The sequence below is a fragment of the Saccopteryx leptura genome, chromosome 1 (genome assembly GCF_036850995.1).
Source record: "Saccopteryx leptura isolate mSacLep1 chromosome 1, mSacLep1_pri_phased_curated, whole genome shotgun sequence".
In the NCBI taxonomy this organism is placed as follows: Eukaryota; Metazoa; Chordata; class Mammalia; order Chiroptera; family Emballonuridae; genus Saccopteryx; species Saccopteryx leptura.
This window is the reverse complement of record NC_089503.1, coordinates 308,087,402-308,098,837: the sequence shown is the minus strand read 5'-3', so window position 1 is coordinate 308,098,837 and position 11,436 is coordinate 308,087,402. Positions and strand designations below refer to the sequence as shown.

At 52.2% G+C, this 11,436-nt stretch overlaps 1 protein-coding gene and 1 long non-coding RNA gene across 2 annotated transcripts; one reads left to right on the top strand and one right to left on the bottom strand.

Moving 5' to 3' along the window:
* Positions 1–1,866: 1,866 nt before the first annotated feature.
* MB (myoglobin) lies at positions 1,867–10,627 on the top strand. The gene is made up of 3 exons (XM_066358254.1): positions 1,867–2,050; positions 6,683–6,905; positions 9,931–10,627. The coding sequence occupies exons 1-3, from the start codon at positions 1,956–1,958 to the stop codon at positions 10,075–10,077; spliced, it is 465 nt and encodes a 154-aa protein (XP_066214351.1). The 5' UTR covers positions 1,867–1,955; the 3' UTR covers positions 10,078–10,627.
* Positions 6,808–9,918, bottom strand: LOC136387180 (uncharacterized). The gene is made up of 2 exons (XR_010748090.1): positions 8,627–9,918; positions 6,808–8,572 (listed from the first exon to the last, which is right to left on the bottom strand). It is a non-coding gene; the product is annotated as an uncharacterized lncRNA (long non-coding RNA).
* Positions 10,628–11,436: the final 809 nt, after the last annotated feature.

Below are 11,436 nucleotides of genomic sequence, written 5' to 3'. Positions count from 1 at the left end.
CCCGACCCCTGCTCTGGACCCAAGGTTGCAGGGGTGGCCCCAGGCTTGGCGTTCTTACTCAGGGCTGCTCAACAGGAAACTGACTCTCTTTGACTCTGCATTTCCTGCTACCTAGTCAAGTCTTGCCCAGTGTCACATTTTGAAGAGGATATCTGATTGACGTAGCTAATGACATTGCCCGTGGGACAGAGCCCTGCCCTTGGCTGCCTCAGGCCAGGTGCCAGCTCTAGTCCAATCAGCTGAGTCAGGCAGTAAGTTGCAGGGAGAACACGACCTGCTTTGCCTGCCCCTCGGCAGGGGCTGGGGCAGGACAGTTACTTTTAGAAAGAGCTATGTATGTAGGGAAGTCACAACTGACATGTCTAACACAGGCCCAGGATGGTCAGCATGTCTGCTTCTTCTTTCCTAGCCTCATGGTCCACAGCTGTAAGATGGTACGATGCTCACTTCCTCGCAGGGCCTCTGTGACAGTCAGATGTAATCCTGCCCAAGGAGGCACTTTGTAAGCTGTGGAATCCTGTGTGCATGGAAGAAAGGGCTTGTGTATACTTTGATCACAACACTAGATAAACCAGACTGTAATTTTATTCCTCTTACTATCTCCTCAAGGAGACTGGGAGTTTCTTGAACACAGAGATGTATTTTGTTTGGTTTTGCTGTCCTCTGCATGTAGCACAGTTTCTGACGCACAGTAGGATGGGTAAATGAATGGATGGGTAAATGAATGGATGGGTTGATGGATAGGTGATAGATGATGGGTAGATGAGTGGGTGGGTGGATGGATGGATGGATGGATGGATGAATGGACAGACGAATGGATTTAAAGAAGGTCAATAATCTTCACTTGCCTTCTTTGCAAGGCTATCCGTCTTTTTATTCAATGAACATTTATTCCATTCAAACCTGGTACAAGACACTGTGGGAGGTCCAAGAGATACACAGATGAATAAAACAGAGCCCCCGTCCACTTGAACATCAAAGTAAGGTATTCAGGGGCCCCGCTCTCTGGTTTCAAATTCCAGCTCTTCCATCGACTAGCTATGTGACTGTGGCAGGTTTCCCTAACTTCCCCTACAGTAAATGAGGATAATGTTAGTAGCTAGCATGATGAGCTACCAAAAGTAAATGCTTGGAATAGTGTCTGGTCCAGCACAGTCTCTTTGAATACTAAGGGGGGAGCCTGAACGGAAACAAGGAAATATGATGCAGCTAGATGAGCAATACAATAGGCCCAGAGACATATAAATAGGAGGAAGCAATTAATTGTGCCTTGAGGGGGAATGTCAAATGTCAAGCAAAACTTTTCAGAAGGAAATATTCAAGCAAGGCCATGAAGCCAGCTTTCTGGGCTGAGTGAGAAAAATTCAGACTCTAAGAGGTTATGGATTTGCCTGGGTTTGCATAAAACCATCTAGGCTCCTGCCCGCCACTTCTGGCTGGGTGAGGGGCATTCTGGCAAAACGAGGAGAAGGTAGACAAGGAGACTGATAAGGGCCAGCCCGGGTCCCTGCTGCCCAAGCTTAGAAGCATGACAGTCCCTCTCAGGATGGCTGACAGCAGAGATTGGGTTTCAGGCTGCTGGCGTCCGCCTTGGTGGTGCCCTTTCTGTTGGCCGCTGAGAGTCCAGACCGGGGCCCAACCTCCTCCCCACTCTTTCCACACACACAACCACCCCCACCTCCGTGTGGCCTGACTGGTCCTACCTCCTCACAATGGCACCTGCCCTAAAATAGCTTCCATGTGAGGGCTAGGGAAAGGAAAAGATTAGACCCCTGACTGAAGGTGGGGCGGGGCAGGGCGGGGACGGGCAGTGAGCAAGCTGTCAAGTGATTTGTGTCAAGCATTGGGGAAGGTATAAAACCCCTTTGGAGCCAGGCGGCCTCAAACCCCAGCTGCCAGGGCCAGGACACCCAGTCAGCCTACACCTGTTCTTTCTGTCTTCTTCAGACTACGCCATGGGGCTCAGCGACGGGGAATGGCAGGCGGTGCTGAATGTCTGGGGGAAGGTGGAGGCTGACATCCCGGGCCATGGGCAAGCAGTCCTCATCAGGTAAAAGGAAGGAATTCCATTGTCCTATCACCTACTTCCCCCGCCTAGATCGAGGGGTTTGACAGCAAGGTGGACTGTTTGCCCCGGGGTTGACCAGTTGGTTGTATTGGTTGAGTTTGTTAAAACTTCCACTTTGTTCCCCTTTGCCTGTAAGCGTCAGGGATTGGAGTCAGAAAAGGACAGGGACCCATCTCACACCTATGTCGGCAGGTGGGAGAAGCTTGATGATCAAACCCTGAATGCCTAGAGCTCACCAAGAGCTGTACAGTCAGGGTTTACGAGGACCCTCCCTGAGGGATCTCACCCAGCTGCCTCACTTACTGGATGAGGACAAAAAGGACCTCAGAGGGGATGGATGTCCCCAGAGTCATGAGTCCATTAGTCTGTAAAGTATCCAGGCTAAGACCCGGCCTTCAAGATGAGACATGTACCTCTAGACCTGGCTTTGCCACTGAGCAGCTGTGTGACCTATGGGAAGGGACACAACCTCCCTGAGCCTCAGTTTCTTCTCCTATACAATGGCGGAAACCCTATTATCTACATTACAGTATCAAAGTGAGAATTAAATAAGATGATGCATGTAAGGGGCCCGGCACAATCTCTGGCACATATTGAGCTCTAGAAGATGTTAATAACTGATATAGATGAAGCCCAGCCTAGGACCCTTTACAGTATTATCATTAGAAAACAGACGACAGAGGCCCATTAGTGACTTTTAGCTTTGAGTATGTCTTGAATCCGAGAGGCTCAGAACGGTGTGCTCTCCCAACACATCTTGCCTTCTATAGAATAAACCAAAGGAAAAAGAAACATCTCCAAGTTTTGTATATAGGGGATGGCTTGTGGCTTGGAAATAGAATCTCACTTCCCATTGCCCTCCACCCTCAGTGGACTCTCCTCTTCCCCTGGCCCCCTTCTCTGATGTTCGGGGAGAACACAGGTTGAATACATCAGCATTTCCGCACCTGGGAGGAAGGGGCTGCAGGGTTGCCACGAGCAAATGGATTATCCTTCGCACTTTAATTGACAGGTGAACTCCTTCTTTCTGAACCAGGGCAGGCTTTCCTCTCTACTCAGATGCCCTTTTGGTCTCCCCTGGGTTTCACCTGTTCCAGCTTGAGGAAGGAGAGTCAAGAAAGTTCTCTGTTAACTCTAACTGGCATCTTGGGGTATTGCCTTATGTCTTTCTTCTCCTGTCTCTGTCACCTGGCTGCTGGCACAGCAAGAGGTCCTGTTTGATAGGACAAAAGGCTCCCCCCCAAAGTAAACATCAATTCTTCAGCCAACAATTTGCTGTGTGACCTTGGACAAGTCACTGCTCCTCGCCGGGTCCTATTTCACTATCGGCTGAGTGAAGGGATTTTCTACTCTGGTCTCTGCGATCCTTCCTGCCCTCCCGGCCTGGCATTCTCCGTGTGCATGATCCTCTGTGCTGTTGGAGAGGAGGCAGGGAGCCGGGGCTGGGGGAGACCACTGCGCAGAGCAGGAGTCTTTCCAAGGGGATATGGAGGCTGCCGGCCCCAAGTCAGTGCCAGAATGTCTTGAAGGAGACTTAGGGTATTGTGTCACCAGGGGAAATTTCTCCCTTCCCAGGGTGGACCAGAGAGTCCTGCCATGGGCCAGGCGCCAGGGACAAGACATCATGTCCAAAGCTGGTGGCCCCTTAAGGCTCCAGAGAGCCTGATGCCCTGTCACATCTTAGGCTGTAGGACATGCAGAGACAGTGACAACTGGTTCTGCCTCCTCAGTATTTGGAGTGTGCGGAGGGTGCAGGGAGGATGCTCACTCCAAGGCCTGCCGGTGCCCCTGTGTGACCTGGCCTCTTGGTTCTGTCCAGATAACGATCCCGGGAAGGTCATTTCTCCCATGCCTCTGATTATAATAGAGGGCAGTTCGGTTCAGCTGAGTCTGCTAACAACAGCCAAGGGCTTCACTGCAGGCCCGTGATCATGAACTTCTAGGACGAGAGAGCTGGGAGGGCGGCTGGAGAATCCGGTGCCAGGAGGGAGGGGCTGCTGCGTGGGCCCCAGGTCCCTGCCTTTCCTTCTCCTGCCCAAACTTTGCCCGCTTTTTAAAAAATGTTTGCATTTGAAGAGGTCACGAAAAATTTGAAAATCCCTGCTGGTGGCCAATAATCCTTGTAGTCGAGAAAGGAAACATGGCCCGAGAGTCTCAGACCGCCAATGGCCGCTATGAGCGGAACCCAAAACTCCAGGTTCCGACAACCATGCTGCTGCTGCGATGGGGGTGGTGATGAGGATGGTGGAGATGAAGATGGTGGTAGAAATGCTGATGAGGAGGAGGAGGAGCAAATACTTGAAGAGTACACACGGATCGTCAGGCTCTGTGTTAAGTATTTCACATGTATTAACTCACTTAAGCCTCATAACAACTTTATGAGGCGGGTATTGTTATTACACATTTAACAGAGAAGTTAAGTAATTTACCCAAAGCTACACAGCTGGAACTCAAGTCCAGGCAGCTTGGATCCCACACGTCTGCTCTCCACTCCTGTGCGATAGTGCCCCACAACCTCGGTCCTGGGGTTCTGGAGCAGAGAAGGACCTTTGCAGTTCTGACGGGGTCCTCAGTCCTCCGTGTGGCTGGCTGGCTGATGGGCGGGGGCCTCCTTGGCAGCTGGGAGGTGGCCTCCTTTCTCTCTGACTTGCCTGCAGACCTTGATAAATGAGGCAGGTTGGTGATGGGATTGAGGATAAAAGCACAAGGCAAGGGCACGTACCTGAAACAGGAGAGAGAATGCCTCTGCCCGTCGCCACAGGGAGAGGGGCTTTGCTGGCTCATTTTGGGGGTGGCTGCTGTCAGGCAAGTCTGGGCATGGCCTTCTGTGGCTGCCCTGGGGACTCTCAGTGGCAGGACTCAAGGCTAAGGGAAGGAACTGGTTGTGTGGAGCCAGAATGTTCCGGTGGGCACTAATTAAGCCAACTCTCCTGTACTGTTTGAAATGACGTGGGCTTTCTCTGTGGATGAGTGAGGCTTAGAGCAGAGGATGAGGCGGGCGTCAAGTCTTAGAATGGAGATTGAGACATCAGCTCAATCAATCCTTTTGGTTTACAGATGGGTGAACCAAGACCCAGAGAGGTTGAGTTGTTCTGTTCATGTCACACAGCACATTGCCAAAAGAGCTGGGACCAGAACTCAGCTTCCATAATTCTCAGTCCCATGTTCTTTTCTTTTCTTTTTTTTTTTAATTTTTTAATTTATTAATTTTTTAGAAAGGAGAGGGAGAGACAGAGAGAGAGAGAGAGAGAGAGAGAGGAGACAGAGAGAGAGAAGGGAGGAGGAGCTGGAAGCATCAACTCCCATATGTGCCTTGACCAGGCAAGCCCAGGGTTTCGAACTGCCAACCTCAGCATTTCCAGGTTGACGCTTTATCCACTGTGCCACCACAGGTCAGGCCCATGTTCTTTTCTGTATGTATCTGTGGGACTCCCAAAATGTCTGAGGTCCCTGACCCTGACCCCTTCGGGTCCCAGGTCCTTGGCCCCATTCTGCCGCAGACAGTCTCCTTCCAATGTCCTGACGTCAGCCTTCGCCCGGGGGTGCCTGGTCTTGCTGCTTCTGTCTGGCAGGATTTCCAGGATCATTGTCACCAGATAATAATAGCCAGGAGCTATGGACCCTTGGGTGAGAGGAACCAGAGATGAGCTGTCAGTGACACGCAAGGCCTGGCCTCGGCCCCGGGGTGAGGTAGTGATACTGGGCACAGCTCTGGGCAGCCCTGGGCTCTCTGGGACAGCTGGAGGATATGTTCCTGGGGGAAGGGAGTGCTCGCTGTCCATGCTATGTGCTGCATGCTTGTGTGTGTATCTGTGTGTGTATCTGTGTGTGCGTATCTGTGTGTGCATGAATGTGAATACAGGTGTGTGCTGGAAGATACGTAGGCAAACTGGAGTGTGTCCATGGTTGAGTCTAAGGGTGTCACAGAGCCAGGAAGCTTCAAAAAGAGGAAACCTTTCCAGGAACTGAAGCCATTAGGCAGGAGGAAAGCCTGAGCAGACAGGGTTACTCCTGCAAACATTTCAGGGTGCAACCCAAGGGAGAGAGTGTGAGTTATAGAACCGCCCAATGCTGGGTTTGGGGCTGGGCTCTGCCACCGACTAAATGACCAGGTATGACTCCCTTTAACAAATACTAACCTTTTCACAGCAGGAAAGACTGAGGTCCAAGGCTAGAGCCGTCTGCATGGGCAGAATCCCTCTGTGGCCAGCTCACTGGGTCCCTGGCAGGAGTGAGGAACTGGTCTTCGGCAGGGAGCTCCTTATTTTGAGCCCAAGCTCTGATTTGTTGCGCTTCCCATGCCCCTCACAGTACAGATGGTGAGGAGCCCAGGTGTTTCTAACCGATAACCTCAGTGTTCCAGGTTGACGCTTTATCCACTGTGCCACCACAGGCCAGACATGATCTCATCTAATTCTTACAGCATATCTCTAGGCAGGGACTGGTTATCCCCAGTTCTCGTATGAGGAAGCATAGGCACAGAGAGGTAAAGTGACTTGCCCAAGGTCACACAGCTGGGGAAGCGAGGGAGTCCACATTTGAACTCAAGTCTGGCCACCTCCAGTCCCCACTGTGTGTTGCTGTGTCTGACTCCAGCCCTCCTTGTGCCCACAGTCTCTTTAAGGGACACCCGGAGACCCTGGAGAAGTTTGAAAAGTTCAAGAACCTGAAGACCGAGGACGAGATGAAAGCCTCCGAGGAGCTGAAGAAGCATGGCACGGTTGTGCTCACGGCCCTGGGGGGCATTCTCAAGAAGAAGGGGCAGCACGAGGCGGAGCTGAAGCCCCTGGCCCAGTCGCATGCCACCAAGCACAAGATCCCTGTCAAGTATCTGGAGGTGGGAAGTAGGGCCAGGGGCCGGTGGGAGGATGGAAGGAGAGGCCTCAAAGGGATGAGATTTGGGTTCAAGTCCCAGCTCAGCCACTAACTTGCTGGGTGACCTATGTCACTGCTCTTTGTGTTCCAGTCTCCTCACATGTCACCCACTTTGCCCTTCTCTTTGTCTTCCTCCTGGGGTCATTGAGATTATATATATTTCTCTCCCTGATCAGTATGTTGTTACCAAGGAAGGAGGGGAGAGTGGATATTGGGTGCACAACTTGCATTCTCTCCACAGGCTGGTACTATTATCATACCCACATGACAGATGAGAAGACTGAGGTAAAGAGAGGTTAAGTAGCTTGTCCATGGTCACAGAGGTAGTAAATGGCAGATCCAGGATTCCAATGACGTTTGTATTCCTGAGGAAGCCCAGCTTCTAACCCCTGTGCCACTGGGAGTCTGAGACACTCAGGACTCATGTGGCAGGAGCTCAGCCGCTGAGGTTCTATTCTGGGTTGAGGGTGGCCAACAGGTTGGCTTTACTGGTTCTAGTATATTTACATATGAAAGGCAGAGAGCCTCAGATGTCTTAGGGAGGAGAGGATGTGGTGACAGGGAGCACGAGGATGCTTGGGGACAAAGGGTCATATGGATAGGTGCATCCTCTGGGGTGACAGTAGCAGGCAGGCAGCAGTGAGGCTAAAGAGAATGGTCATAGGATTCACCTGGGTCAATGCATGGAATGTTCACAATTACCCCATGAGGTTAAGAATTGTGTTCAGTGTCTTCTTTTCCTCCTCACAAAAAAGAAGTTCAGATGTAAGGAGTCCAGAGCTGGTATGGGAGCCCTAAGGATACAGGCTCTTTCTGTTCTACTTTTCAAAGTTGACTCACAGCCCAAGATGGCTGCTAGAGCTCCAGCCATCCAGTCCATATTCCAAACAGGAAGCAGGAAGAAGAAAGGAAGGCTCTCTTTTAAGGAGTTTAAGGAGTCCCAGAAATCTCTAACAATGTTGTATACACCTCGTTGGCCAGAAGTTAATTATAAGACCACACCAAACTGCATGGGTAGCTGGGGAATGCAGTCTATTGCTACTACAAATACAATTAGCATTCTCTTACCAGGGAAAGTGAAAAGGGACATTGCGGTCCCTGCCCTCCCCATCCTCTGTGGGCAGATCCCTGTCCATCATGCAAGGCTCGGCTCAGAAGCCACCTTCTCTGCACGAGGCAGTCAGATGCTCCATCTGCTGGCCCGGCCCCAGCTAAGGCACTTGATCCTCATCTTGTCATGTTGCCTGCCTGGCCGTGTTGTAATTTATTTCTTTACCCAGCTGTCTTCTGGCTGGGACTGGTTCCTCAAGGGCACACCCGGGCTCTCTGCTATTGCTGAACCCCAGTGGCAGGTGGTGGGCTCACAATATAACTGGAATGACCAATCCCCTCCCTACTGATAAGGAAACTGAGGCGCAGAGGGAAAACCATGTAGCCATGTTAGCACCACCAGCGAGTGGACTAGAACCCAGGTCTCTGTAAAGAAGTGTAATTTACTGCAATTAAGACAGAGCCCCATGAACACCCTCCCACTCACCAAGCACCTCCTTCGTGCTCTTCATAAGAAATTGCTCCTTCTCACCTGGCAATGAGGGGGTGCAGGGGGTGCTGGGTGCTAACAGCAACTGTCTTTTCTCATCTGTCCATACTCTGGTTTCTCTTCAGATCGCATAAATCTTTCGCCTTTTCTCATCTGTCCAGCTGCCCCATCCCACAATTTTCTAGATACAGTGGCTCTGCCATGGACTCAGGAAAGGCTGAGTTGGGGGGCTTGATGTGGTTGTTGAAGCCCCCACTTCACAGGTGATGTCACGTTGAGTGTGGGTCATTGCAGTGCTGGGCCTGGGACTCGGGTCTCCCAGGGTCAGGAAGGGCAGGGCTTGCTCCATGGCACCCGGAGCCCCACTTCATTTATTTGCATTCATGACATTAAAGGTGAACTTGACATATGTCCCCACATCAAGGCCCAAAGGTAGGTGTTCATGGTTTTTGAGCCAAATGGTGTTTCCTGGGTGTTAATAATTATGCTCCTTGAGGGCTCTCCCCGCACGCTGTCTCCCACCCGCTTTCGGTCACGTGCACCCCTGGGCGCCCCAGGAAAATGGGAGAACCCGACCATGGTGTAGACACTGGCTCAGTCCCTGGCTCCGGTGTTCATTTACCCACAATCCCTGGGTGCAAGCCCCAGCTCTGCTGTCCACTTGCCACATGACCTCAGTCTGGCCACTTCCCCGTCTGGTCCTCTGTAAATGACCCCACCATGTCCACTGACCAGCATTGTGGTCGGCATTGAATCTTGATCAACTGTTCAAAAAGTGTAATGCATTTTACATCTGTGAGACCTTCCAGCCCCAGGGCAGCCCCGTGCTATAGATTTCCTACCTCCAGGTTCCTGGCAATGAATGATACTGTGGGTGTAAAGACAGCTGGTGATGGTGAGGCCAACAGGAGACGTTACTGTCCTGGGGGTGAGCTGCAGGCCTTGTCCCTTTCCCACTCCTCTCACTCCTTCCCTCCCACCAGGGCTTTTGAACCCCAGTGCATGCTCCACACCCTGCCCCGCCCCCAAGGGCTATTTAAAGCAATGACTGCACTAAGCCACTAATGCAAAAATTGAATAGATGCAAATGGAAATAATTTTCTTCTAGACTTTCAGACTGTAAAATGCTGTATAAAATTACGAACCGTGGGCATTCCCCCCCTCCACCCCCCTGCCCTGGTGGTCGTGCCCCAGGCTCTTGCCTGGCTGCCTTGGACCCTCGTCCTGAGCACTAGCTCATGGTTTAACCTTTCTTCAACTCTACCAAGATGGGCCTCATTTTCCCTATCTGTTCCTGTTAATCTATAGAGACCACTCAGATGTACCTAGTGTATAGTAGGTGCTCGATAAATGGGCCTGGAAGAAAGAGAAGATGGGACCCAGCCTGATTCCCACACCTGGCTTGTCCAGGCCCCCTGACCTGCACCTCTCTCCTCCCCCCCTGCAGTTCATCTCAGAAGCCATCATTCAGGTTTTGCAGAGCATGCACCCCGGGGACTTTGGCGCTGATGCCCAGGGAGCCATGAAGAAGGCCCTGGAACTGTTCCGGAATGACATCGCTGCCAAGTACAAGGAGCTGGGGTTCCAGGGCTAAGTCCCCCAAAGCCCCCACCCCCACCCGCCTGGGCCTGGCCTCAGGGGGTGGCGGGGACTGAATCTCGGATAGTCCTGTAGAGTTTGTTTCTGAGTATCTGCTTTGCGTATGAGAGGCCTCCGGAGGGGCTGGGGAGCGGGGTGGTCAAGGTGGCTTCACACGCCCAGGGCGGGCCTCCCTGTGGAGGGTCATCACCTTGGGAGCAGGGAGAAACATGGCCCTTAGCTCGCCGTGGCCTGCAGAGTTCAGGTTGTACTTAATTACTCTTTCACTTAAATTCCTGCCTGATTTCTTTCAACCTCCAAACTGACCCACACCTGCACCCTCACCTTGAACCCCAAATCCAAGCTGTAAACTGAGCCCCAGCCACCACAATTCTCTGACCCACCAACCCGCCCCCTGGAGACGGCAGAACATCCCTTTGCAATGAGAAGGCGGTCTGGGCAGGGTGGGGTAGTCACGTCCAGCCCAAGGGAGGCTGGACCAGAAGTGTGCCTTCTCAGCTAATGGAGTGACTCACCTGGTTTTAATAAAAGACTCCGTGCGAACATCACAGTCTCTGCCTGGAGTTTTTTTTGTCCCCTAGAGCAAGTGAAGGGGCTTCACGGGGGAAACAGCAGGAAGGCAGATGAGGGAACTAAGTGTGCTGAGAGCCTTGTGGGGAGGTGGGGGGGAGGAGGAAGAGGAGACGGGAAGGAGGAAGGGAGGAGACCTGGGAGAGCAGGAAGGGAGACAGGAAGGGAACGCCTTCCTCAGGCCGTTACTCAGTGGCAGGGCAATGCTGGGCAGGAATGGAAGGGAGAGCCTCGTCTGGTGAGGAAAGTGGGCTGGTGAACTGACCTTTGTCATACGGAGTGATCAGTGCCAGAAGCAGGGGCACAGAACCAGGGAGAGATGGTAAGGTGGTCACAACAACCTAAGTAACATGCCAAGGGCACTATCTAGTAAGTGGCAGAGCTGGGTTCAAACAGTGTCCTGGAAGACAGGGGAGACTCCAGCGAGGGAAACAGCTAGGCGGACAGCCAGTGACAAGGGCTGACCTTCTGGCCACAAAGAAAGGACAGACACAGGGAGTAACTTACAGACACAAGCCAAGAGACAAAATCCATATCTACAAAGGCCAAGTACTCAGGCAGAATGCATAAGTACTACTCCGAGGTCCCAGAATAAAACACCGGCATGTGATCCTGGCAGCCAGGAAGAAGGCTGGAGCAGACAGAGGCCGTGGTCAGGGGCAGTGGAAAGGGATCTGGTGGTCTGGGTTCATCTGGTGCCCAAGCCGTTAGGGGCTTGAATAGCACCCAAGACTCAGGGCACCAAGTCTGGGAAGCCCCAAGTCCTTGACTCCATAAATCTCCA

Bases quoted from the DNA above. Each gene is read 5' to 3' on its own strand.
- MB (XM_066358254.1), top strand. From the start codon at position 1,956: ATGGGGCTCAGCGACGGGGAATGGCAGGCGGTGCTGAATGTCTGGGGG. The intron at 2,051-6,682 runs GTAAAAGGAAGG...TTGTGCCCACAG, and splicing joins GGGCAAGCAGTCCTCATCAG to TCTCTTTAAGGGACACCCGG. The intron at 6,906-9,930 runs GTGGGAAGTAGG...CCCCCCCTGCAG, and splicing joins TCCCTGTCAAGTATCTGGAG to TTCATCTCAGAAGCCATCAT.